This window comes from Sus scrofa, chromosome 1 (assembly GCF_054392235.1).
Source record: "Sus scrofa isolate SSC_HxYL_T2T_F1_AM1 chromosome 1, Sscrofa_HxYL_maternal_Yorkshire_Landrace_v2.0, whole genome shotgun sequence".
NCBI lineage: Eukaryota > Metazoa > Chordata > Mammalia > Artiodactyla > Suidae > Sus > Sus scrofa.
In genome coordinates, this window is record NC_139383.1 from 247,246,498 (window position 1) to 247,273,198 (window position 26,701).

General features: G+C 52.9%; 3 protein-coding genes across 23 annotated transcripts in view; 1 reads left to right on the top strand and 2 right to left on the bottom strand.

Moving 5' to 3' along the window:
* Window positions 1-26,701, top strand: part of CA9 (carbonic anhydrase 9) — a 39,721-nt gene that overhangs the window by 3,350 nt on the left and 9,670 nt on the right. For 3 of the 13 annotated variants that reach the window (XM_084989143.1, XM_084989152.1, XM_084989138.1), the window contains 5 exons: window positions 715-781; window positions 1,842-1,999; window positions 2,193-2,337; window positions 2,452-2,478; window positions 2,901-3,344. In XM_084989143.1, coding sequence (XP_084845269.1) covers window positions 715-781; window positions 1,842-1,999; window positions 2,193-2,337; window positions 2,452-2,478; window positions 2,901-3,178 — 675 coding nt within the window. In that variant the 3' untranslated portion in view covers window positions 3,179-3,344. Of the gene's footprint in view, window positions 1-714; window positions 782-1,786; window positions 2,000-2,192; window positions 2,338-2,451; window positions 2,479-2,900; window positions 3,345-26,701 lie in introns of those variants that run through there. The other 10 variants (XR_014823609.1, XR_014823610.1, XM_013993646.3 and 7 more) reach the window with 7 other exon arrangements.
* On the bottom strand, window positions 4,605-11,982 carry TPM2 (tropomyosin 2). Of its 6 annotated transcripts, none has more exons than XR_014836297.1 (9): window positions 11,761-11,982; window positions 11,205-11,330; window positions 8,176-8,309; window positions 7,966-8,083; window positions 7,795-7,865; window positions 7,262-7,657; window positions 7,018-7,080; window positions 6,800-6,869; window positions 4,605-4,753 (listed from the first exon to the last, which is right to left on the bottom strand). XR_014836297.1 is itself a non-coding variant. In XM_005660207.4 (9 exons), exons 1-9 carry the CDS (start codon window positions 11,872-11,874, stop codon window positions 4,671-4,673), a joined length of 855 nt encoding a protein of 284 aa, XP_005660264.1. In that variant the 5' UTR covers window positions 11,875-11,982; the 3' UTR covers window positions 4,605-4,670.
* TLN1 (talin 1) overlaps window positions 18,398-26,701 on the bottom strand; it is a 34,633-nt gene continuing 26,329 nt past the window's right edge. For all 4 annotated transcript variants that reach the window (XM_021065688.2, XM_021065668.2, XM_021065699.2 and 1 more), the window contains 14 exons: window positions 26,449-26,595; window positions 26,112-26,278; window positions 25,837-26,020; window positions 25,621-25,746; window positions 25,404-25,520; window positions 21,529-21,714; window positions 21,288-21,395; window positions 20,674-20,779; window positions 20,365-20,489; window positions 20,138-20,263; window positions 19,943-20,005; window positions 19,650-19,832; window positions 19,097-19,225; window positions 18,398-18,967 (listed from right to left, as the gene is read on the bottom strand). In XM_021065688.2, the coding sequence (XP_020921347.2) occupies window positions 18,842-18,967; window positions 19,097-19,225; window positions 19,650-19,832; window positions 19,943-20,005; window positions 20,138-20,263; window positions 20,365-20,489; window positions 20,674-20,779; window positions 21,288-21,395; window positions 21,529-21,714; window positions 25,404-25,520; window positions 25,621-25,746; window positions 25,837-26,020; window positions 26,112-26,278; window positions 26,449-26,595 (1,893 nt within the window). In that variant the 3' untranslated portion in view covers window positions 18,398-18,841. The remainder of the gene's footprint in view (window positions 18,968-19,096; window positions 19,226-19,649; window positions 19,833-19,942; window positions 20,006-20,137; window positions 20,264-20,364; window positions 20,490-20,673; window positions 20,780-21,287; window positions 21,396-21,528; window positions 21,715-25,403; window positions 25,521-25,620; window positions 25,747-25,836; window positions 26,021-26,111; window positions 26,279-26,448; window positions 26,596-26,701) is intronic.

The following is a 26,701-nucleotide window of genomic DNA, read 5'->3' on the forward strand; positions in this document are numbered from 1 at the left end:
ACAGCTCTGGCCCACACCACAGCCATGCCAGATCTGAGTCGTGTGTCTGCAGCTGGCGGCAACACTGGATTCTTAAGCCACTGAGTGAAGCCAAGGATCGAGCCCCTGTCCTCATGCATACTAGTCAGGTTCTTAACCCACTGAGCCACAACAAGCCTTTTTTTTTTTTTTTTTTTGGTCTTTTTGGTCTTTTTGCCATTTCTTGGGCCACTCCTGCGGCATATGGAGGTTCCCAGGTTAGGGTCCAATCGGATCTGTAGCCACCAGCCTACACCAGAGCCACAGTAACGTGGGATACGAACCACGTCTGCAACCTACACCACAGCTCATGGCAACACCAGATCCTTAACCCACTGAGCAAGGGCAGGGATTGAACCCACAACCTCATGGTTCCTAGTCAGATTCGTTAACCACTGAGCCACGACGGGAACTCTGCCTTTTTTTTTTTTTTTAATGGTATTTTTTTCTTCTCTTTGAATTACACATGGAAGGCAAAACCAGGTGTTTTTTTTTTTTTTTTTTTTGGTCTTTATTTTTTAGGGCAGGTGGGTGGAGACAAAGGTGGTTCAGGGCAATGTGCAGGGAAGAAAAAAATACTGATGTTGATAGGTCATGATAGGATTCATGAAGCCCTGAAGGCCTAACCATGATTGGTCATGATAGCTGTGACCCTATATATATGTTATTCACCTGTCTTGTACTGTCATCTTCTAGGAAGGCCCAGAAGAAAACAGTGCCTATGAACAGTTGCTGTCACATTTGGGAGAAATCGCCGATGAAGGTCAGTTTGTCGTTCTGGCCACTACCCTTGATACCTTTGTTCATAAAGAACTGCTCTATGCTCAGGTCTGAGGATGGAGAGGGGCTCCCTGGTTTTAGTGTGAATTGGCTACCTGTGACCTTGATAATAACTGTGAAGCTGAGGGGAGTTCCCCTCGTGGCGCAGTGGTTAACAAATCCGACTAGGAACCATGAGGTTGTGGGTTCAATCCCTCCCCTTGCTCAGTGGGTTAAGGATCTGGCATTGCCATGAGCTGTGATGTAGGTCGAAGACATGGCTCGGATCCTGCGTTGCTGTGGCTCTGGCATAGGTGGGTGGCAACAGCTCCGATTCGACCCCTAGCCTGGGATGCGGCCCTAAAAGGACAAAAGACAAAAAAAACAAAAAAACAAAAAAAAACCTGTGAAGCTGAATACAGGCAAAGGCAAACTGCTGCCCACAGGCTTTATGGTTAAAAATCAAACAGAAACCAAAACCGGACAAAAACAGCCTAAGACCAAAAAAATAGTGTTTGGCACTCAGGGGTTGAGTCTGAAGAGCTAAACATTTTCTGAGAACTATTTCTCCTTCAAAAGCATCAAATATCTAAGTTTGTAAATGTTTTTGTTCTTCTTTTCCTTCTCAGTCACTGCAGGTCATTTTAAACCTCACTTCCCCTCCTGTACTTTACGTTTTGTTCAGCTAGAGAGAACCGTACTTTTTGAGTTTTTTTGTCTGTCGTTTATAGTCATAAATATTTATTTACACGTTATTCAGCTCATTTTCTCTTTTGATTCCCTCTGGGCTTAAATCTGCAACCTGGCCTGTTATCCCAGTATGCAAAGTAAGAGGGAAGACTGCCAGGGGAGCAGTTCTCTCACTCTGTAAGCCCCACAGCCCTTTCTTTTCTTCTGAGTCACGTCTTGTGCTGAGTTGTGGGAAGGGAAACACTTCATGTGGAGAGGCCTCAGGGAGCTGAGTCAGCTTGGCTTCTGGGACATAAGAATGTATCTCTGCATCCCAAAGCTTTGCTGCGTGGGGGCCAGTCTCAGTGAGACTCCAGCCCAGGTCCTCTCCACAGACTCAGAGACTTGGGTCCCAGGACTGGACGTATCTGCACTGTTGCCCTCCGACCTCAACCGCTACTTCCGATATGAGGGGTCTCTCACCACACCCCCCTGTGCCCAGGGCGTCGTCTGGACTGTGTTCAACGAGACAGTAAAGCTGAGTGCTAAGCAGGTGGGGTTGGGACGTGCGGGTGTCCTGGGGGATGAGGGGGAAAGGGGTCTAGGATGAGGTGAGGAAGAGGAGGCATAAAGAGATGATGGGGTGTTGGGGGGAAAGAGGGGGTTGTGGATGGTGGAGCTCTGAGATGCTGGCTCTAAGCCTGTGACCCTTTTGCTTCTGTGTCTTGGTCTGCTGACCTCCCCAGCTCCACACGCTCTCAGACTCCCTGTGGGGACCTGACGACTCTCGGCTACAGCTGAACTTCCGAGCAACACAACCTTTGAATGGGCGAATAATCGAGGCCTCCTTCTCCACTGAGGTGGACAGCAGCCCTAGGGCCGTTGAGCCAGGTGCAGCTTTGTCTGCTGTCCCATAATGCCATGTTCCCCTCCTCCCACGTGTCCTCCTTGGTCTGTCACTGGTGATCACAGTCCCCGGCTCTAATGTCTCCCTTTTCTCTTCAGTCCACCTGAATTCCTGTCTCGCTGCGGGTGAGTCTGTGTCCCTCCTCTGGCTCCTGAGGTTGGGGACACCCCTTGGCACCATTCAGCCCCAGAGGCTGGTCAGGACCATGGCTGCTTCCTCTCCTTCTCTGCAGAACAGACCTCCAACCCCAATAGGATAGTATCAGATCAAGGTGTGGGGGGTTCCCCGTTGTCCCCAGGGCGAGAGTTGGTCAGAATGAAATCTCTTAGCATCTTCCTTCCCAAACAACCTCTTTTACTTCGATTTTTTAGGAAAGAAAATAGGTGCTTATCTTGCCCCTTCTTGTGTATCCATCCCCACCCCTTTTCTGGTCTCTGCTGAATTCTGAGACACTGGGGCAGCTGGAGAACTTGGGGCAGGGGTGGGGGGCAGGTGGAAGCAGACTCCTTTTGACTCCCTGAGGCAGCCTCTCCCCTCCTCCCTCCAGGTGACATCCTGGCCCTGGTTTTTGGCCTCCTCTTTGCTGTTACCAGTGTCGTCCTCCTTGTGCAAATGAGAAGGCAGCAAAGGTATTATATCCACCCTCTTCCTCAGGTACAGCCCCCACCAACCCAAGCGGAGTCCAGAACAGCTTCACGCAGATTGCATGCAAATGAGCTCATTCCTGGTGAGATTTCTGATTCGATTTCCCTGTGTAGACACTCAAGTGGAACCAAAGGGGGTGTTAGCTACCACCCAGCAGAGGTCACCGAGACTGTTGCCTAGAGGCCTGCAACTTGGAGAGGGTGCAGAGAAGCCAGCCAGAAGAATCTGAGGGGGAACTGGACACCCTGTCTTGCCTGTAACACTACTTTCTTTTTAACCTCCAAGGATTTTTTTTTAAAGTAAATATTTATAATAAAATACGTGGTAGGCACCCTTGTTCCCCAAATCAAAAGGATGGTGTATTCATTTCCTATAGCTGCTGTAACAGCCACCACAGACTTAATGGTAATGGGAATTCTCTTAGAGTTCTAGAAGTCAGACGTCCAGAGTGAATCTTAAGGACTAAAGTCAGAGTGTGGGCAGGGCTGGTTCCTTCTGGACACTCTTGAGGGGAGAGTATCTTCTTGCCTTTTTCAGCTTCTAGAAGCCAAGCATTCCTTGGCTTGTGGCCCCTTCCTTGCATCATTCCAATCTCTTGCTTCCATTGTCACATCTCCTACAATTGCCTTTGACTTTCTTGCCTCTCTTCTAAGGACCCTTGTGATTATGTTGGGCCTACCCAGTTAATAATCTCCCCATCTCAAAATCCTTAGTTTACAAAGTACCTTTACGTTTCCTTTTTTTTTTTTCCTTTTGTTTTTCTTTTTTGTCTTTTGGCTGTTCCCACAACATATGGAGGTTCCCAGGCCAGGGGCTGAATCGGATCTACAGCTGCTGGCTCACGCCACAGCCATAGCAACACCAGATCCAAGCCGCATCTGTGATGTACACCACAGCTCTGTGACGTACACCACAGCTCGTGGCAACACCGGATCCTTAACACACTGAGCGAGGCTAGGGACTGAACCTGCATCCTCATGGACCGTAGTCAGATTCGTTAACCACTTAGCCACGAAGGGAACTCTATTTTTTTGTTTGTTTGTTTTCCCTTTTCCTGTGTAAGACAACATTTCATAGGATTAGGGTGTGGACATCTTTGGTGGGGGGACTTAATTCTGCCTAACGTAAGACATTATCAGGAAGCGGGCAGAAATGACTGATAGTGTTGGAATGGTGTGTGTATGTGTGTGTGCATGTGTTATGCAGTGTATGTGTCTGGAGGTAGAGCAGGCTCAGCCTCTAGGCTTCAAATCACATTGAGGCTTTTAGAATTTCACCCCTGCTCAAGTAGAATCTGCGAAGCTTTGCGGTTTTGCCTTCCAATTGTGTTTGGCCCATGTGCCTGCTGGAATGGGGCAGTGCCACTGACGGCAGCTCCTTCGCCCTGTGGGGAATAAGGGCCAGGATGCTCCCAGCCCTGCCGGGCTTCTCTGCTTCACGGAGCCTGTACACAGCCCCTCCTTAGCGAGCCCAGCGCCCTTACCCCTTGGCGCACTCAGGGGTCCTTCCAATTCCACTGTTCCCCTCAGGCATCCTCTCAGCCTCTACTTTGGAAAACAACCATCACCATCGCCAACACCAAAGAAAAGTTTAAAGGGCCCCATGATGCTGGTACCAACAGGTTTATTGGCTGGGGAGGCAACTATAGCCTGGCTCAGGGCAGGACCAGCCCTCACAGGTTGTTGAGCTCCAGCAGGGTCTGGTCGAGGGTCTGGTGAATCTCCACGTTCTCCTCCTTGGCACTGGCCAAGGTCTCTGTGAGGGGAAGCAACCGTGAGCAGGGGGAGGGGAGACACGAGGGGAGAAACATGGGGAGGTACGGACGGGGGGCGTGACAAATAAGCACGGAGTGGGTTGGAGGCACAGGAGGTCACAAGCACTCAGGGGTCTGAGGACCCGTGGCTGGGGCAAATGATGGACTGACCAGGACAGATGGGGGGACGCCTCAAAGCTTTGGGAAGGCCTGAGTCCTAAATGAATTTACTCTCCTTCTTTAGAAGGTTTAAGAGAGTTGGAGACAGGAAGAAAGAGCAAGACTGAACCAGGAAAAGGGAGTGTCAGACAGACAGACAGACTCAAGGCAGAAAACAGACCTGTAGCAAAAGCCCCACGTTGCTGGCATCCAGTGTTTTTCCAGACTTCATCCCAGACCTTGCACAGCCTTCTTGCCCCTCCCTGCACCTCACCGCCCCACTTCCCTTCCAGTCATTCCTTTAGATCTTGGAATGGCAGCTGAGCCCTCGCAGGGCAGCGACATGCCTGGGTCTGCAGAAGGGCCCTTGGTGGCCGATGCAGTTACACGTGCCCACATGCAGCAGCGAGAGTCAGAGTGGGAGTGCCTGTGCAGAGGGGCTTCCGGAGTGGGTGCTTTGTGGGTGAGCTCAGTGGGGAAGGGGTCACAAGATTAGGGGTGCTCAAAGGAGGCAGTGTCTCAGCGGTGAACCAGTGCTCTGAGGGGGGCGATGGATGTGCTCTCTGGAGGGCAGGAAAACAGCATAGAGACCAAGTTGAGTTTATTAAGCAGCAGAGAGTGAGAGAGGCTGGCGAGTGGAGGGGGGAGTGGGTGGATATAGGAGGATGAAGCAAGTGCCAGAGTGGGTGGCAGACGTGACAGGGGCTCTCCTAGGCTGCGTCCAGCCTAGGCTGTGCAATGTTGGCAGTTTTTGCTCCTCTGCTTGCCCCCCTCCCCATAGAGAGAAAGGGAAGGAGAGGAGAGAAGGGGCCGAGGGGGCCACACTGTGAGGGGCTCAGAGGGAGGTGATGTCATTGAGCGCGTTGTCCAGCTCCTCGCTGATGGCCTTGTACTTCATCTTCTGGGCGTAGACTTCGTCTGGGGGGGTTCAGGGGAGGGGGGCCGGGTGGGAGTGTGGGGAGAGGGAATGGAGGGAAAGAGAAAAGGAAGGAGAGAGGGTGATGGAAAGGAAGAACAAGAATCAGAGAGAGGTGGCCGAAGATGGAGTGAGAGAGACAGGCCAGAGGACAGGCTGGACAGCCGTCAGGGCCCCTCCTACCCTCTCTGTACCCCTGTCCCTTTTGTCCTCCTTTGCACCCCAAACTGGTGCTTCCCCTAGGAGCTCCTGCCTCCCCCAGGGCCCTGGGGCATAAGCAGGAGAGCCTGCTTCAAGGAGAGGGCATTCGAGCTAGAAAGGTCTGAAGTCCTAAAGTTGGGAAGAAAACTGAGGCTTGCCTGAGAAGGCTGGAAGCAAGAGACAGGGGAATTATGAAATTGAAAGGGTTTTCATAGAATAAAAAGGAAAAGACAGTTTTAGGTGCAATGTTGATAACAGTGAGAAGTAGATACAGACTAGCCTATTCCTGGCTGTTTTGTTTTCACCAAATCTAGCTTAAAATCCTATTTTCCATGACTGTTGTCATGAAAACTTAGAAATTAAACCAAACAGCTCTCTATTTAATAAAGAAGTCTCTGTGAGATAGCTCTCCTGTGTTGTACTTGGAGCCAGGACCTGTCTAGATCAGCGTTGCTCAGAGTGTGGTCTGAGGACCAGCAGCATTGGCATGACCAGGGGGCTTGGGAGACACACAGATTCTCCAGCTTGAAGTGAGCAGTCACTTTGGAGCAGGACCTGGGAATCTGTTTTAAAAACTCTCTGGGGCATTCTCGTGTACACTCAAGTTTGAGAAGCACTGGACTTGGATGGGAAATACAGACCCCTCGGTGGTTCCACCCTGATGTATGGTTGGCAGATATCATGGGATGGGAAGATGAGGGACAGCCTGCCAGTCATGGGGAGCACAAACCTATTTTAAAAGGTCTGGGGGTATGGGGCACATCCCCTTTACCTTCCAGGTCATCGATGGTTTTCTCCAACTTTGCCACCGACCTTTCGGCAAACTCTGCTCGGGTCTCAGCCTGGGTGTGAAGGCAAGATGGGGAAAGTGACAACGTTTAGGCCCTTCCAGACACTACTTCTTAAGTCACGCTGCTCTTCCATCCCTGCCCCGGATCCCCTGGCACAGGAGGTCTCTGGCGGGAATTGGGGGGCTCGAAGGATTCTCACCTCCTTTAGCTTCTCTTCCAGCAGTTTGATCTCCTCTTCATATTTATCCTCTTTGGTGGAATACTTTTAGGAACAGACACATGCCATCAGTACATCGCCTCCACAAGGCCTTCATTTCTCCACTGAGCCCCACAGGCTACTCCTGATCTTGCCTCCATCGAACACCCAGCCCCGCCCTGCCTGGGCCCATCGCCGCCCTCCCCTGAAGGACCCCATCCTCACTTGCCCCTCTACCCCCCTCTACCTTGTCCGCTTGGGCTTCCAGGGATTTCAAGTTGTTGGTAACAATTTTCAGCTCCTCCTCTAGGTCCCCACATTTACTGCAGGGGGTGTGTGGCAGGGTGGAGTGTGAGGGCACAGTGAGGGAGACAGTGGAGGTGGCACAGTGGGGGAGGGGTGGAGGAGAGAAGAGAAGAGCAAAGTTGTGAGAGTGACAGCAGGTAGAGTTTGGAAGCCCCAGGCCCTTCCCGACCCCCAGCAGGTGGGAGAGAGCAGCCTGAGATGGAGGGGAAGGTGAGCTGAGAGAAGGCGTCATTGCCCAGAAAGGTCCAGAGAGGTGACTACCTCCTCCTCTGAGGCCATCAGGGACTTGAGGGCCTGGTCCATGGTTCGCAGTTCCTCTTCCAGCTGCCTGGCTCGGCTGGGGGCAGCGGGTAGGGGTCAGAGGCAGGACCCGTCCCTGTGGCCCACGCCTGGGAAACTCCTCCCTACAGTGCAGAGAGCCCCATGGCTGTGGACTGAGGCCGAGTTTCGCTTGCTACCGTGGGGTGTCCTTACCTCTCAGCCACCTCAGCTCTCTCTTCTGAGCGCTCCAGCTCTCCTTCCAGGATCACCAGCTTCCTGGCCACCTGTGGGGGCGGGGGGGGGGGGGAGGAGATCAGGGTGAATGCCTTGGGGCTGTCTGGGACTTGTGAGTGAGAAGGAAGCTGGGCAGGGCTGTCACCTCACCTCCTCATATTTGCGGTCTGAATCCTCAGCGATGTGCTTGGCCTCCTTCAGCTGCATCTCCTGCAGCTCCATCTTTTCCTCATCCTTCATGGCTCGGTTTTCAATGACCTTCATTCCTCTGAGAGGCGGGGTGGGGGTGGGGTCAGGACCAGCAGAAACAGGCTCCCAGCCCCCTCCCTGGCCCACCCTCTGAGGAACCCCCTTGCCCACCTTTCACTCTCATCAGCTGCCTTCTCGGCCTCCTCCAGCTTTTGCAGGGCTGTGGCCAGACGCTCCTGCGCCCGGTCCAGCTCCTCCTCTACTAGCTGAATGCGGCGGTTCAGGGAGGCCACATCTGCCTCGGCCTGTGAGTCAAAGGTCAGAGGTCAGAAAGGGTTTGCCTTGGATGAGGATCAGAGAGGCTTCGGAGGATGGTTAAGACTCTTGTTAGAATGAGCCTGGGCTTCCTGGCCTCCAGACTTTCAACCTATTTTTCCCCTAACCAATCATCTTTGCACAGACTCTGTGCTCCAGCCCGTTATACACTTCTGAACAAGCTTCACTCCCTGCTCCAGGGCCTCCTCTGGCACTGTGCATAGTCTCCCAATGGTTATCTGCAACTGGTCCTTCTGTCCTTCCTGAGAGCACTCCAAGTGCTGGGACCAGGTCTGAGGCAGCCCTGACTCCACACAGAGCCTGGCCCAGGTAAGGGGTGGAGAAGAATCAGGCCAACCAGACCGCAGTGCTGCTAAAAATAGCCAATCCCAGAATCAAGCTCCCTGACGTCACTGGCTGCCAGGCAGACGCCCAGCGAGAGGCTCAGGAGGCAAGCCAGGCCTATATAGGACATCCATGGCTGTAGCAAGGGGCTCCCTGCCAAGGCCAGAGGCAACTGGGGGCAGTGCAAGGGCAGTGCGAGTGGCAGATACTCAGCCCCTGATCCTGCGGTATAGAGGCAAAACCGTGGAAGTTTTGGAGAAGGTCCACAGAAATTGATGATGCCTTGAGAAAAAGGACAGAGCAAGAAGGGCCCCAAGGAAGGAAAATGAGAGAAGCGCTGCAGTTTGGTCTTAAGAACATCAGCTCTGAGTCAGACTGTTGTCTTTGAGCCAGGGCTCAGCCACTCAACGCTTGTGTGACCTTGGGCAACAGATTTGGCCTCACTAACCCTCAATTTCTTCCTTCTAAACCAGAGTTAACAATAGCAGTTCCTCCTTTGTAGGCTATTCTCAGATAATGCAGTGCTTTTAATAGTGGGTTAAGAGGACCATATGGGAGGTGGCTGTTAGAAACAGGTGCTCTATCTCCATGCTGGAGCCACTGAACTGAGATCTCCAGAGCAGAGTCTTAGAAATCGTCCATTTTTTTTTTTTTTTTTAATCTTCCAGGTGATTCTGATGATAAGTCAACCTTGGGAAATAATAAAATAATATGCAGAAAGCACTTATGCACATTGCCTGCACAGAATCCACACCTCATAAATATTAGGTTATCCCTTGTCTCTCCCTCAAAGACAAAAACATAGGGACCTTGAAATTTGAGATTGGAAAGGAGAACAGACCAGTGTACAGGAAGGAGAGAGTGAAAGGGAAGAGATGGGTGGCAGCTCTGGGGGCAGAGGGGGTAGAAAGCAGGTCCTGAGTGATACCAGAGGGCAGAGGAAACAGCACCATATATAGAAAGTAGTTGCAGCTTATCCTTCAGGTGCTGAAAGCCACCTAGAGTGACAAGAGCCCATCCTGGGCACAGGGCCGGATGACTCAGTGTGGAAGGATTCTGGGGACAGCACTGGGGGTTGGGAAGAATGACTCTGGGGGACACAGGAGGTCTATTCTAGAGAGAGAGATGAAGGTCTGTAAAAGACTCGCTTCATAGTAGTGGGGTGACAAATGACTGGAGAATCTGGGAGATCCTAGGGCCTGCATCACAGGATTGACTTTTGCCATTTTCTGCTTCTTAAGCTCTTCCCAGTTCTGGATGCTACTCTCTAACCACAGGACAGGCACTGCTGTCCCCACTGGACTAGTGGGAAGCAAGAGAGTAAAGGGAAACTGAGGCACTGTGTAAGTTAAGTGCTGTGCTCAAGGTCACACAATAAATTTGGGCAGTTTCTTATCTACTCCTCACACTGCCTCTCTGCTTCCCTAGCTCTGTCCCTGGCCTCCCCAGCTCCCCTCCAGCCCCCACTCAGCTCCTTGGATTTCCAGTCCTGCCTCCAGCTGCACTGGGCCTTGGTTATTTATAGACTGTCAGATGCCCGGGGCCATCTTCACTAGCAGCTGCAGGGCAGCTCCCTCCCAAGTGCCAGGACTGGTGAAGAACAAAAACCAAAGGCTGGAGGTCAGAGAAACCAATCTTGGGGGGCTTGGGGGGATGGGGAGCACGGCTAATGGTCAACACAAACCGTAGTGTCTTCTTTCATCTCGGCCGTTCAGACCATGCTCGTGCTAATCCCTGCATCCACCCAACCACAGGCTCATCTTAAACAATCCTGGGTGGAAGGCAAATGGGGAACCTGAGGCAGAGAAAGTACCATTGCCAAAGTCTTATGGCTGTTCTCCTACCTTAAGGTGGGGGCTGGGAAGAACAGGAGGTAGAGAAGTCTGGTTAGGGGGTGTGAGGTGGGCAGAGAAATCTCAGAGTGAACAGGAGCTGCCAAGGTGGTTGCCTTGGCATTAGTGGCCCTGTCCCTCTGCCCTGTGGCCTGGCATGGTCTCAAGACTGACAGCTTAATGAGGGTAAATGAGGGACCGTTAGAACCTGAGCTGGGGCGCCAGTACACAGCAGGGCCACTGGAGCCAGAGGTCAAGGCCAGGGAATTTCTAATGGCCCCCCAGCAGTGTAACTCAAGTCAAGGCCCATCTGTGGATTCCTCTCCCCTCCTCCTGCCTAACAGCACCTCCACCCACACCCCATACCCCACAAATGTAGCTTCAGTCTCCTCTCCATCTTCAGCTGGAAGATTAGTTGAGGTGGATGGTAAATTCTTGTGCCACCCGCCCCCGCGATGACTCACTGCTTGATCACTGTGCCTTCTAAGAGCTGGAACCAAATGGAATTAAAATGTTGTGTTCTCAGGGGGAAGTGGTAAGTGGTTTTGATTTACCCACTGTCTTGGATTAATTGTGCAAGCTTGCCCTGGCCTGCGTTCCTGAGAGGAAACCGTCTCTGTCCTGATGGTGAAAGTCCCTCTCATCCCCATGTCTGGAACCCCTCCCAAAGCACTGAGTCTCCTACTGTCCCCCCAGGTTCACACTCACGTCGGTGGCCTTCTTTTCAGCCTGCTCCAGTTTCTCCTGGGCATCCTTCACTGATTCGGAATACTTTTCCACCTCATCCTCCGTCCCTTTCAGCTTCTTCTGGAGGGCCTGCTGCTCCTCCTCCAGCTGGGAGAGAGATGCCTCAGTCAGCCAGGCCCAGGCCCAGGCAGGAGGCAGGGGTGTGTGTGAGGGGTACTAAGAGATATATAGAGGCTGACAGAGAGGAAGAGGGATAGCAGAGGAGGGTCAGGGCAGCTAGGGGTGTGGGAGGGAACTGGTGGGAGTAGAGAGAAAGCTTCCAGCCCCAAGGAGCAAGGCCCATCATGGCTCTGTAAAGGGAGGAGTGGAAATTAGGGGACTGGGGCTCCTCGGACGAGGGTGGGTGAGATGAAGTGTAGCTCTGGCTAGGGCCCTGGGGGTACTGTGAAGGCCCAGCCCCCACACTGGATGGTAGCGAGGCTTGGACGGCAGGCCAGAGGCTGGGGAGCACAGAGTGGCACAGGCTGCCCTTGTTGCGGATTGGGGACAGAGGTTACACAGAGCCTGGGACCCCCACCTGCTTGCAGCGGTCTTCAGCCTGCTTCTTGTCAGCCTCCGCCTGCTCAGCACGGTCGATGGCATTCTCCTTGTCCAGCTTTAGCATCTGCATCTTCTTCTTGATGGCATCCATGGTTGCTGTTGGGGACCGGCCGGCCGGCGGGCAGTGTGGACCGGGCGAACGGGACTGGCTGTGCTGACTGGGCGCACGGGTGGCGGACGAGGAGGACCTAGCGGGGCTGGGACGTCCCAGCCGCGCGGGCGCCTAAAAGGCTGGGAGGGACCGGGCGGAGCCGGGGGCCAGGACCCTCCCCCATTGCAGCCCAAACCTTGTAGGGGCAGAAGCACAGCAGGGTTGGGGGGGGCGCGGCCACCCCCTACGCCCACCCCTTCGGAACCGCCCCCTAGGGCTCCGCCTCTCCCTCACCCCATCCCCCCCAGCCGTCGGAAGGGAAAGTAGCTGGACGGTCTGCTGAGAAAGACACTAGCGCTGTGGAAGGGAGGGGACCTTGGGGCAGGGGGCTCCGTGCTTCTTCTGAGTGACAGCCTGGCCCGGTGGCAGCTGCGGCTGGGGCCCCTGAGGCTATTTCAGGGCTTGAGCTCACGGCAGCTGCCCCAAGCGCAGGGACCAAAAGGCCCCCCCTCAACTGCAGCAGCCGCTGCCCTTAATTTAGAAGTTTCCTGTAAATCCCCTCGGATTAAATGTCTCTTGGGAGGCGGGGCTCCTCCGCAGTTTGAGTGCCTCAGTTTACCCCAGTCCCAGATGCTGGGTTTTTGCTACGGACATGGTGGTGATAGTGGAGAGTCTTACCAGAGACTTGGGGAAACTGAGGTAGGAGGCGAGCCCAGAGCCCCGGCAGCCCTTCGGAGCGAGGACCGGCTTGTTGCCCCCGAGGGCGGGCCTGACCTCTCTTCCCCTCGCTTCCCCTTCCAGCCCCTGCCCCTGGAGCCAGGGCCCCTCCTCTACCATCGCCGAGCACGCAGAACCCGGATCCGCGCCCAGCCCGCCCCGCCCCCCACGTGCCCCGCATATTTTCCGCGGCCACTTCTGCCCCGCCGGACCCGCGCTCCCCGCCCCCATCCCCACCCCCACCCGGGACGAGTCGCTCTCCGTCCCCCTCCTCACCCCGCCTCGCGGTCCACCGGCCCCACCGCCCGCCCCCCACTCACCCCCACCCATCCCGATTTCCCCTAGCTTCCCTGTGCGCCCTCCCTTCTCCTTCCATTCTCCTCCCCTTCTCCCTGCGGACTCTCCTCCCTTCCCCTGTGGGCCAACTTTACGCTGAAATTTCTTTTCTGCCCTTTTTTGGGATGTTTCCCGTGGGGAGGCGGGGCCGGAATGGGGCAAGGAAGGCAGGGGCGAGGGCAAGAGTTACGGAGCTGCTGGGCGTCTGGAGCTGGGGGTGAGATGTTCCCTCTGACCGAGGCCGCCAGAAACAGCTCCCGGAGCCGGGAGCCGTGGCCTAGGGTCGGGAAATCGGAGGCACCCGTGCGAGGCTGTTTGTTTTCGCTTTTTCCTTGGGGTGGGGTGAGGGGAGAGGAAGTGGAGAGCCGCCTTGGGGTGGGGGGAGGGGAGACCAGGGTAGGCAGAGGAAGCCTCGCTCCCCAGGGGCAGGGGGGCGGGAGGCCTGGCTTTTGCTGGCTGGGTGGGAACCGTGGGAACCATAGGTCCACGGCCAGGGGAGGTGGGGGCGGAAATGTATTTAGATCTGCTTAGTGGACCGATGCTACACATGGAACAAACTTGACCTCTGTCCCCTCCTCACCCACCTCCCGGTCCACCGGCCCCACCGCCCGCTGGTGTTCACTCCATCTCCCTGTTCTCCCCAAACTCTTGGAAGAGTCTTCCATCCACCCTGTAGCCAGTGCCAGACCTCTCACTTCCCACAGTCCCTTGATCCTGTAGGTTCTGCTCCTACAAATGAGCTTCTTCCACTGAAGTCTCCTCCTCAGGCAGCTCCTTATATTACCTCCTGCCTGGGTCTGTTGTGAACTCCTGACTCCCCCAACTCTCCTCGACCTTGTTACACAAAGATCTTTGAAAAAGTTGGTACAAGTAGGACCCTAAGATGCTCCAAAAGCCCCTCCCTTCGCCCTCCCTCTTTTGCCAGTAAAAGTCACATTTCTTAATATGGTGTATCAGGCCCTTTGTTTTGGCACCTGCCTACCTCTCTAGCCCTACCTCCTTTCAGTTCCAACCTCACTCTCAGCACACAGATTTGTACTTCATGTAGCATTCATACTGAGCTAAGTGCAGGAGCTAGAAATCACCAAGCTTTTCTTAAAAGTTACCACCATTTTTTTTTTTTTAATTCATTTTTGGTCACCAACACTGGATCCTTTAACCCACTGTGCTGGGCTAGGGCTGAACATGAGTCCTGGTGCTGCAGAGACACGGCTGATCTGGTTGTGCCACCATGGGAACACCAAAGCTACCGCTTTATACATTCTGTTATATATCCCTAAAATGCCCTTCCCTTGGCTGATTCCTGGTGGCTGTAAAGACTCAGACCGTGTCAACTTTTCTGAGGAGGCTTCCCTAGCCTCTTCCCTTCCCACCCTCTGCATGTAATAAATGCTTATTCTTGGGGCAAGCTCCTAACAGTCTGTCTCGGCATAGTCCCTGTTATGACTGTTGTTATACCTGTTTGCCTAGTGGTCTGTGAGTTCTCCAGAATGCCAGGGCCTATCTTTTTCTTTTTTTCTTTTTTTTTTTAGGCAAGAAATAGATTTATTAGGATAGGACGCTTGCGAAAGATGCAAGCGGGCAGGCACTGAAGCTCTGCCCCCAGGATCCGTGGGATACAGTTATTATCAGCCAAGGGGAGTGGCTATCTTTTTCAATTCTAAATCCCCAGTGCCTGGCATAGCCTCAAGCATAGCGTTGGCATTTGATAAACATTTGCTAGTGACTTTTTTTGTGCACCAGGTTCAGGATACACAATGATACTCTGTGGATCTAGGGAAACTCATGGTCTGGTGGGGCAATTCTCAAACTTTGGTCCTAGAACCCCTTGACAGTAGGGTTTGAAGATCAAAAAGCTTCTGGTAGAGTGGGTAATATCTGTCAATACTCACCATATTAAAATGGAAACTGGGAGTTCCTGTTGTGGCTTAGCAGGTTAAGAACCTGTCTAATATCCATGAGGATGTGGGTTCGATTCCTGGCCCACTCACTGGGTTAAGGATCTGGTGTTGCTGTGAGTTGTGGTGTAGGTGGCTGATGCGGCTCGGATCTTGCACTGTGGCTGTGGCATAGGCCAGCAACTGTAGCTCCATTTCAGCCCCTAGCCTGGGAACTTCCATATGCCAAAGGTGCAGCCCTAAAAAGAAAAAAAGTCACTATATTCACCTCCCCAAATTAGTGAGAGTATGGCAGTTATACATTTTCGCAAATTTCTTTAATATCAGGCTTGATAGAGGACAGTTGGATTCTCAAAATCTACTTGTGCTTTCTATCTGTTGCTGTGTATTTGTTGTTTGAAGTACTATATGTGAAAAAAAGTCTAGTCTCACACAGACACATAGTTGGAAAGGAGAATAGTATACAGTTAACCCTTAAATAAGACAAGGGTCTGCAAAGTTGAAAGGTCATAACTTAGCCCATTGTATGCTAGGTTCCTGTGTATTATAATTCTGCCTCCTTAGATTGACCCAGCCTTGGATCATGTAATACTGTAGTAAGCTATCTTTTGATCCACATATAAGTGGACCAGTGCAGTTTACAGTTTACAGTGGCATTTGTAGCCTTTTCAGGTAATTGTGGATATTCTTCTTTGATACATCAACACTTGCCAGATGGTATTCTTTTAAGCGTTAGTTGTAAAATCCATTTTACTCGAAACCCTATCAATAACCTTTTGGTACACATTGGTGGTATTGCACTTTGGTTGGATCTTATATTTAGGGATAATTTTTTTTTTTTTTTTTTTTTGCTTTTTAGGGCTGCGCCCACGGCATATGGAGGTTCCCAGGCTAGGGGTTGAATCAGAGCTACAGCTGCAGGCCTACACCACAGCCACAGCAACTTGGGATCTAAGCTGAATCTGCCACCTACACCACAGCGCACAACATTGCCAGATCCTTTACCCACTGGGTGAGGCCAAGGATCGAACCCGCAACCTCATGGTTCCTAGTTGGATTTGTTTCCACTGCGCCACGACAGGAGCTCCAATTCACAGATAAATTTATAACATCATGCGTTGGTCATTTGGAAAATGACTTACTGAGCTGTGTGGGATGTTCTAAATATCAACACATTTCATTATTTATTATTAAAAATCATGATGGTTTCAATAAAAAAAAGTTTGTTTTATGTTTGGGGAAGCTGATACAAGTTTTCTAAAATTTTAATGTTCACTTGAAAGCTTGAATTATATCATTGGCAACAAATACTGCCAGGTTTTTCACTAGTGACAGACTGTTCCTTTTTGAGAAAAGATCTGCCAGATACCCAAGTCTGATAACCATGGTTTGTCTGGCAATCATTCTTTACAGTAAATGCTTTCCATGAAAGGAGTTCCTGTTGTGGCTCAGTGGAAACAAATCTGACTAGCATCCATGAGGACCCAGGTTTGATCCCTGGCCTCGCTCAGAGGGTTAAGTATCCGGTGTTGCCATGAGCTGTGGTGTAGGTCGCAGACATAGCTCAAGTCCTGCATTGCTATGGCTGTATATGTTGGCCGACAGCTGTAGCTGATTCAACCCCTAGCCTGGGGACCTCCATATGCCACATGTGTGGCCCTAAAAAGACAAAAAAAAAAAAAAAAAAAAAAAAAAAAAAAAAAGTGCTCCATGAAAAAGCAGCTAATTCAGCTCACAACTCAAAGGATCGTCTGAGTGCTTTTCTTGAGACACTGTTAACTTCAGTGTACGGCAGAAGTGTTCTATGCATACGTCCCAGTTTCATCACACAGAATGTTGACAAGACTTGTCACTAAAGTATTTTAAGATTTAATAAAATTAACATTTTTTTTTTACTGCTTCATCGGGGAGATTTCTTAAAGTGCCAGTGCATGGTGGTGAAGACTGCGATGATTGTTGGTACAGTTTGGGCTACTGCTGATTTATACTAAGGCAGTTTACCCACAGTGTTCTTGCACTGTCAGCGTCAATGTTGACACTGTGAAAAAGGAAAATAATGCTTAGTATTATTATGAAAATAATCGTGACCTTATGGACCCCCAAAAGGGTCTTGGGAATCCCTAGGGGTCTGAGGGCCAATCACATTTTAAGAACTGCTGGCCTAATGGGTATTTGAGTCTCTCCCCAGAAGGCTCCCTGAGGCATCACTAGTGAGAGGGATGTGACTGGTGCCAGTTGCTGAGGATATGGCAGGGAAGTGGTAGCAGGAGCAAGCAGCTGCCCTGGGCTCATAGCTGGAGAAGTTCAAAACAGCCTGGACTACCACTTGGGGAAGTTGTAAAATGGATTTAATCTCTAAGGTCCTCAACGATGGTAGGACATTGAACGTGGGGTGCACGGGCTCCAGCAGTATGTACTGTAGTTGCCAGTCTGCGTCAGAGAGTGATAATACATCTCTATTTTCCAGTGCTTAGCACAGGCATGGCTAGGTAAATATTGAATGACTTAATCACAGGTGACAGGAGTGATGGTGGAGGAAGGAAGTTGGCACTTCCCCTAAAGGTCTGCCCTGAAGAGAACAAAGTAATTCCGTCACTTTAATGGTGTGGGAGTAGATGTCATGGCTTCAAGGTGACAGAATAGCAGCAGATGGGTGGTTTGTGTTCTACTTGGAAGGAGATGCAAGGAAATAACAAACTGGGCAACAGGGCAGGTTAAAGAATCATGCATGAAAATAGTGCATATCTCAGAGGACCCCCAGGTAGTCAGTCCATGGCAGCGTGGGTGAATGTGGGAGGAAGTGGAAGCACACACAGCACCCAGCTCTCTGACCAACTCCCTCCATTCAGGGCCCCCGCCCGGGTTAGCAGGCCAGCTGGAACAGCGCTGCCCGCACCTGCCTGGCCACTAGGGGAGCTCTGGCCCAGCCTATGCGGCCTCTTGCCTGGGTCAGGCTTTTTCAGTTCCTTTTCTTTTTTGCTGTTCTAGGCAGGAGTAGCAACAAGGTCTGGAGGACCTAGAAGTGCTCAACCCGGCCAACAGTTGAACTTGAGGTGGCCTCAGTTTGGATTTTTTGCTTGTGCACTGCCTTGGCCAACTCTGTGGCCACAGTTCTTAGGCTCAGACACTTGCATCTGTAGGCTTATTATGTTCAGCAAAGCTGCTTTTGAAAATTCGGATTTGGCCAGGGACTGGATTTGTTTGCATACTCTGATCAGTGATGAAGAACAGAGGGTCTCCGGTAGCCACAAAGAGCAGTGGCAGCTGGTGTTCTGGCAACAGAAGAATGACGCTTGGTGAGGCGTAGGCGCTGGCTAATGAGATAAGGGATGATAGGAGTATGACTTCTGAGGGACAACTTCCTGACGAGGATGACTTTAGGGATCTGGGAGCAAGTAGGAGGAAGGGGCATCGGGACAGATCGCTAGTCTGCCCACCTCTGTTTCTGAGCCAGAACAAGCTGGGTGACGGAACTCACTCCCATTCTCCTCCCCAGTGCCCCGGGGCGGGGGCGGGGGGGTGGACGGGCAGAGAGGAGACTCTGCCTTCCCCTCAGGAAGCCCGGCAGAGGCTGTAGGCAGAATCACCTTTATTGGAGCATGACTTGTGTGGGGCTGACACCTCCATGGCCCCCACAGGTAGCTGGGGGTGAGGGTAATAGTATAAAAAGGGATGAGTAGATCGGAGGCTGTGGGCACTGGCTGGAAGCTGCTGGCAGGGTGGAGCGGGCTGGGGCCCTGGCAGGTTCAGACTGAGGTACAGCAGCGTTAATAATACTCTTGGAGCGTTAATACTCTGGGGAGGGGCAGGCACTTAGGGGCCCTAGGGCATGAAGGCACTTGGAGTCGGGAAGGGACAGGGGATGTGCATCGGGACTGGGCAGGGCCAGGCCCAGGGTTTGGCAGGCACTTTGGGGAGTGCTGGGGTTGGGCAGGCTGGGCCCGACAGCCCAGAAGGCTTTGGTAGTGGCAGGCACAGTCTCTGGGCTGGGTCCACATTAAGTAGAAGCGACGGCCCTAGTGCTCATCTCGAAGCTCTGAAGGAAGGAATTTGTACTGTTGCTGCCGGATCTGCGCCAGCTTCTTCCGCGCCTCTTCCAGCTCTCGTTCCTTCCGAAGCATCTCTTCCTGGGCGGCAATGATCTGAGGGGTGGAGATTAGGGACTCGGTTCAGTGAGTACACGCGTTAGGGTTTCAGGTAGTTGGGACTGGTGCAGACCTCGGGACTGCCCTGCTGACAGCGTCCCTCAGAGTGTCTGGGGCAGGGCTTACCTGGGCGATGCCCCCAACCATCTTCTCCTTCACCACCACCGTCTCATTCTCTGGTTCTTCAAAGGCTGCAGCCTTCTGTGCCGCCTTCACCAGGTTATCCGAGGCTCGCTTCACCGCGTTGCCAGCAGCCTGGGTAGAGGAGGCAGCATGAGGTTGGGAACTCAGGTAGGGGCCCAGCTGAGACAGCCCCTCAAGTCCCTCACAGAAAGCATGTCTTGGGGTGACAGTTTTAAAGCAGCACAGCTCGGAGTTCCCATTGTGGCGCAGTGGTTAACGAATCCCACTAGGAACTGTGAGGTTGCGGGTTCGATCCCTGGCCTTGCTCAGTGGGTTAAGGATCCGGCGTTGCCATGAGCTGTGGTGTAGGTTGCAGATGTGGCTTGGATCCCAAGTTGCTGTGGCTCCGGCACAGGCCAGGAGCAACAGCTCCAATTGGACCACTAGCCTGGGAACCTCCATATGCTGCGAGTACAGCCCTAGAAAAGACAAAAAAAAAAAAAAAAGATAAAGCAGCACAGCTTAAGGTATAATGGGATGGGTCCAGGTTCCTCACCTGAAGCCGTTTCATTGCCTCAGAGTCCTGGTCAGCCTTGACCTTGCAGGCCACGAGGAGCTGGGCTGTGGAGGCAGCGACCTGCTTGGCTGATGAGATGAGCTTCTCCTGGCTGGCATGGCCTTGTACAGCTGCGTTGGCTGCTTCACACAGATTGTTGGTGGCTGCAGCCACCATCCGGGCCTAAAGCAGGGAGATTAGATTAAAATACGCCTCCTGGCCTGGTCCATCCCCTCTCCAGCCTTCTCAAGTCTCTTAAGCTCAGAGGGATCTAGGGGGAATTATACACTCACAGCAGAAATGAGGCCCTGGGACCATTGCCCATCATCTAGTGCATTGGCTGGAATGGCGCCCACCTGTGGAGGAAGGAGGGAGCCTGCTTAGACCTGTGCTCTTGGCAGGTCCTAAGAGCCTACACCGGCTATAACGCGGGCATAGACCGCAAAGCTGCTGCTATCCTCATTCTTGTGGGTATCTTGAGTCCCTACCTTCCCTTGGGCCACCAGTTCCCTCTGGGCAGCTGATGCAGCCTTCACCAGGGCACTGGTGGCTGCTGCAATAGACTTGGCAGCTTCCAATATTTGCTCCTCAAAGTTCAAGGACTCATCTGCCTCCTGCAGGGAAGAGACAAAGGTTGGCGAGGGAGATGCAAAGTAAGAGGGGCTGAAGGTGGAGACATTCTGAGGGTAGGGAAGAGGGAGGGGGCAGGACTGACCTTGGGTTTGGCCCGGGGCTTCAGCTGCTCCAGCTTTTTGGCTGCAGCCTCAATGGCAGCAGCAGCTCCCAGGAGCTCGTTCTCAGCAATGACTGTGGGGTCCTCTGGGTCCACCCATTCTGTTCCTGGTGGGATGAAGGGGGGGAAGGCAGGGGCTGAGGCAGAGCAGGGAGGTCACTGGACAGCATGGTTACTATCACCAGGGCCCTGGCACCTGTGGGGCAGAGGATGGCTCCGAGCAGACAAGCAGGAAGTAGACATCTCCCTGGGACAAGGGGTCCCTCCCCTCCCTGCCCCTGGTCACCCTACCCTTCATGGCCTCAGCAGCCTGGATGAGCTCAGTGACTGAACCAGCCACACGCTTTGAGTGCCCCGTCAGTTGCTGTTTCAGTTCTGGGCTTGGCTTCTGCAGGGTCTGGGGAGGATGAGGGCAGGGAGCAGAGAGCATCAGATCTTAGCTTCTACCCTGACCTGTGAAAACAAGGCAGACCACGGCCCCCCACCCCTCCCACGACCCCAGCCCTAGACCACTCCACACTACAGCCTCAAACACCACACAGCCTGTCGAGGTGCACTCCGGGCATCACACTGCACACGTGGTGAAGACAGCGGGGCTGTGTGTCACTCACCGGCTGACAAGGAGCAAGGAGAATGATGAAAGGAGAAGAAAGAAGAGATGACGAGGGGGAGGTCAGGTGGGAAAGAGAGGAGATAAGAAAAGGAAGAGTTGAGTGGGAGAACCAAAGACCCTAAAATGATCGGGGCCCCAGTGAAAGGGAGACTTGGAAACAAAAACAGATTTGGGGAATAGATGGTGGGGCGGGGAGGAGATTTGAACAAGAAATTGGAGAGCAGGGTCTGAGTGGGAAGAGGACTGCGTATTCAGGGAGGCTGGTGCAAGGAGTTGACAGCTCCCGCCTTACCAGCAGCACGTGGTCCAGTAGTTCCAGGTAGCCGTTGGCACACTCCCGGCCATAGTGCAGGGCTCGAAGCCGCACATCAGGGGCCACATCTGGGTGGAACGCTGCTTCCTACACCACAGAGTAATATGTGAGCTTTAGGATCGCAAAGAGTTCCCAGTCCCCCAAGACCCTGCATTTTCTCCCCTACCATGTTCCGCCCTAAAGCTGCCTCAAGCTTCTGCCTCACCACCAGCATTTCTACCTTGCAAGCCCGAAGCATATCTGCAATAGCACGACGACTTAGATTGGCTGTGGCAATGACATCTTCCTGGCGACAAGAGTTCCCGGCAGCAACAGCCTTGGCTGTTGCCATGGTGATACCCTTGGTCATGCGGATAAAATCTTCTGGGGTAGAGGTCTTGGCAGGTGGCTCTGGGGAACAGAAGACCTGTTGGGGTGGAACAAGAAGAAAACTTCCACAGTGAGTGAGGCTGTGAGATAAGGTAGCACTCATACGATCTGGGTCATTCATCCACGTGTTCAGTTAACAAGTATTTGTCATAGGTCAAGTGCTCAGAGACTTTCACACATTCACAGCTAATATAATAGAAGGCAGCTGGTCATCACTTCTTTTGTTTTGTTTTTTTTTTTTTGTTTTTTTTTTTTTTGGCTGTACCACTGACATGCAGAAGTTCCTGGGCCAGGGATCAAACCCACATCACAGCAGTAGCCCTGGCCTCAGCAGTGACAATGCCAGATACTTAACCTGTTGAGCCACAGGGAACTGCATGGATCTATTTCAATCATCATGATTGCTTTGCAAAGTAGATATGGTAATTCTCATCTTTTTCTTTTCTTTTTCTTTTTTTTTTTTTTGGTCTTTTTGCCTTTTCTAGGGCTGCTTCCTGCGGCATATGAAGGTTCCCAGGCTAGGGGTCTAATCAGAGCTATAGCTGCCAGCCTATGCCAGAGCCACAGCAACACCAGTTCTGAGCTGTGTCTGCAACTTACACCACAGCTTAGGACAATGCCAGATCCTTAACTCACTGAGCAAGGCCAGGGATCCAACCCAAGCGGATTTGTTTCCGCTGTGCCATGACAGGAACTCCTATTTTTTTTAATTTTTAAAATTTTTGGCTGCCCCATGGCATATGGAGCTCCCAGGCCAGGGGTCAGATCCGAGCCATAGTCTCAACCTAAGCCACACCTGTGGCAACGCCAGATCCTTAACCCACCGTGCTGGGGTGGGGATTGAACCTATGACCCAGAGCTCACAGGATGCAGCCAATCCCACTGCACCACAGTGGGAACTCTGTGGGAGACCATTTTAAGTACATGGTAGAGCATGAAAAACCAGGATGCCAAATGGGGAACATCAAGGAATGCCCTAGAATATAGTGCTCTGAGGAAAAGATTCTCGAGACCTTGACTCTCAGAATAAGGACCTTATACTTTTATGTAACATGTAAAAATCATAAAAGTATTTTGATGTATGTGTTCATGCAACAAACCACTGAAGATAAGTGAGTTGGCGGATTCTGTGTGAGGTGCTAGGGCGCAGTGGGGAATAAGGTAGACAGAGTCCTTGTTCTCGTGACTCTTATGTTCTGGTTTTGGATACAGATGACAAGTAGGTAAACATGCAGAAAAACTAGACTGTGGAGGAAAAAAAGAGGGTGCTGTGAGGAGACATGAAAACAAAGTCCTTTTTCAGAAAGGTGGTCAGGGAAGGCCTCTGTGAAGAGGGGGCCTTTTAAGCTGAAGCCTCAATAATTAGAAGGAGCCAGTTCAAAAAGCTGGAAGACGGAGTTTCCTTCATGGCTCAGAGGTTAACAAACCTAACTAGGAACCATGAGGACGCAGGTTCGATCCCTAGCCTTGCTGTTGGTTAAGGATCTGGTGTTGCCATGAGCTGTAGTGTAGGTCACAGTGTAGGCTTGGATCCCATGTTGTTGTGGCTCTGGCATAGGCCAGCGGCTGTGGCTCTGATTCGACCCCTAGCCTGGGAACCTCCATATGCTGCAGGTGCGGCCCTGAAAAGAAAAAGAAAAAAAAAAAAAAAAAAAGCTGGAAGACAGCAAGAGCAGGGGCCTGTGGTGGGTGGGAGCCCCGAGGGCAGTGGGCCTGGGGCAGGGAGATGTGGGGAGCAGCCTGAGGACAGACTGGGAAGGTCAGCAGGGCCTTGGGGCTGGGAAGACAATGGTAAGGAGCGTGGATTTTAACCCAGGGGCAGGACAGTCACCAAAGGGTTATAAGCACTGAAGTGACATAATCTAATCTACATATTTAAAAGATGATGCTGGCTACTGTGTGGAGAGCATGGATTAGAGGGGGTGAGTCGGGGAAGCAGGAGAGCAGAGAGATGCTATCACATAAACACAGCTAAGAGTTGATGATGGTTTGGACAAGGCAGTGGCAGAGGTGGGGAAAGGGGAAAATGACAGCTATTTGGAGGGAGCACTAAAAGGACTGCAGATGGGCTCAGATGTGGGCAGCGAGAGAAAGAGGTTAAAGCTGGGTTTCTGCCTTGAGGAACTGAGTTACTAAAAGGTGCCATTTACTGAGATTCGGAAAGGCGAGGGAAGGATCAGGTTTGGGAGACAGAAAGTTACAAGTTTCAATTTAGACATCTCCAAGAAGAGGTAGAAACACAAGGTCAGAAAAATGACTCATGTGGAGTTCCCGTTGTGGCTCAGTGGTTAACGAATCCGACTAGGAACTATGAGTCGGGTTCGATCCCTGCCCTTGCTCAGTGGGTTAACGATCCGGCGTTGCCGTGAGCTGTGGTGTAGGTCGCAGATGCAGCTCGGATCCTGCGTTGCTGTGGCTCTGGCGTAGGCCGGCGGCTACAGCTCCGATTCAACCCCTAGCCTGGGGATTTCCATATGCCGCGGCAGCAGCCCAAGAAAATGGCAAAAAGACAAAAAAAAAGAAAAAAGGAAAATGGATCATGCTAATTTTTTAGTATATGTGCTGCTGAAGCAAGCACTAGGTTGGAAGAATGAATTTAGAAGTCAGATGAGTAGGAAAGATGAAAGTGACAGACACTGAAGGCGGGGAGACCAGGTAGAAAGCGGGCACAGCAGTCAAAGTGAGGGACAGTGTTGACAGTGGGCCCAGAGAGGAGAGAGAAAAGGAAGCGAGAATGGAGGAGGGTGGCTGGCCAGACCTGGCGATGGCCTGCATACGGCGAGTAAGGCATGAAGTCAAGGATGACTGAGGGGGAGCTTCAGGACCCGGAGGCGGTCCCCACGGTCAGGGGGACGGAGCACATCAGGAAGGAAGGACAGCTGGCTGGGAGGCACTGCAGCCCCGTGCTGACGCCATTCAGAAATAACGAAACTCAGAACTGGAAGTCAGCTTGTTAGCGGACAGCAGTGAGAGTGGTTACACTTGCCAAAGAAGAGGGCAGAGTGTGAAGGCGGTTTGTGAAATTCTGGGAAGGGCTCTAGGCCTCTACGTTTACTAGGTCGAAGGGGATTCAATGACAACTGCAGAAGAGATGTGAGAGACAAGAGAAGAGGCAGTGTCAAGAGGGCCAGAGTAAGAGAGGCTTTCAAAGAGCGGCTTGTTGGAGTTCCCGTCGTGGTGCAGTGGTTGACGAATGTGACTAGGAACCATGAGGTTGTGGGTTGGATCCCTGGCCTCGCTCAGTGGGTTAAGGATCCAGCGTTGCCGTGAGCTGTGGTGTAGGTCGCAGATGTGGCTCAGATCCCATGTTGCTGTGACTGTGGTGTAAGCCGGTGGCTACAGCTCCGATTCAACCCCTAGCCTGGGAACCTCCATATGCCGTGGGAGCAGCCCAAGAAGCGGCAAAAAGACAAAAAAAAAAAAGGAGCGGTTTGCTTTGGAAATGTTTGAAGATGATGAAGGCCAAGAGGTGGCCTCTGCATGTGGCAACTGCATGTGGCAACTAAGAGGCCGCCGAGACCAGAGAAGGCGGAAGGATGAAGAAGGTGGGTGTTGAATGCTAGGGAGCGAGCAGCTGGAGGAAGGGAAGACACAAGCGTGGCTCCTGCTGGGCAGCGAGCAGGAACTTGTGGGTCGACACCTTTGTGAGTGGGTGTGCGGCGCGGTTCACGACCTAGCACGACCTGCTCTCGGACCCGAGTCCCCGATGCCTCAACTTGCACTCACCGCCAGCTCCTGCCGTATGTGCTCTGTGGTTGCCTCCAGGGCCCGTGTGCCTTTGGTGGCCTCATCCTCCACAGCTTTCACGGTCTTGAGCAGGGATGTCACATTGGTCACCATCACCTGGGGACGTCAGAGGAGGTGGGAGAGAGATCGTCTTAAGGATCAGGAGGAAGCACAGTGATCCATTCCCCCTCCTGAAGGTGTTCTCATCCCCTCTGACCTTGGCAGAGTTCTTGAGCTGCCACACGGCAGGGTCATCCCCGACTTTGCCAGCCGCAGCCTTTGTTGCGCTGATGAGGTCTCCCAGGGCCTTGGCCACGTCTTTCACGGCATTGATCAGCACTACCTGTGTGGGAGAGCAGAGACTCTGGTCTACGGGAAGAAAATGGGGAGCAGGAAGTGGTCCTGGCCACCCCTGGGTATGTCAGGTGGCTACCTGGGTCTCAGGGTCCTCGGCTCCCAGGCTGGCTGCGCCCAGCTTGACCACATCAGCGAGGCGGGTGATGGTGGCCACGGAGGACTGGGCAGCTTGGGCCAACTTCTCCTGGCTCCCAGCTGCGTTCTGCACCAGGACCTTGGTGTCCTCCACCAGCACCTTGGCCGTCTTCAAGATGCCCTCCCTGAGGGAGCGCCCAGCCCAGTCAGCGCTGCTCAGGCACCGCCCCCGCCCCACCCCGGCCCCGCCTCCACAAGGCCCTGTCCCTGCCTCACCGGTGGTCAGCGAATGTCTCGGCCCCCTCGCGGTTGAGCGTGCCGGCGGTGGCAAACATGATGGTGGTGTCCAGGTCGGCAATGATGCCGGACACGGCACTGGCTGCTGTGATGCAGGCCTGGGTGCCACGATTCCCGGCCTGGAGCGCAGCCAGCACGTGGGAGACCTGGGCGAGAAGAGGGGTTTGGTGACGGTGGTAGGGGCCCCGTGAAAGGGATAGGTGATGGGGGTGCCTGAGAGATGGGACGGAGAGGGCTGGGAAGGTCGGAGGAGGGTGGGGAAGGTGGCAGGGTTTGGGAGCCCCAGGCCCCAGTCCGAGGGGATGAGCAAGGCCACCTTCTCGGAGACTCTCCGGGCACACTCTATGAGCTCCTTCTTGGTGTAGGCGTCACTGGGGCTGCACTGCAGGGCGCCTGCCTTGGTGACCAGAGCAGCACATCCGTGCCCCAGCTCCTGTACCCGGTGCTTGATGTGGGCACCTATCTGTGAGCAGATGGAGAAGAGAGATGGATTTTTACGAGAGGCACTCGGGTACCTCCACTGCGCTCGGAGGCGTCACTAAGAAGCTAAAACAAACAGGCATTGCAAA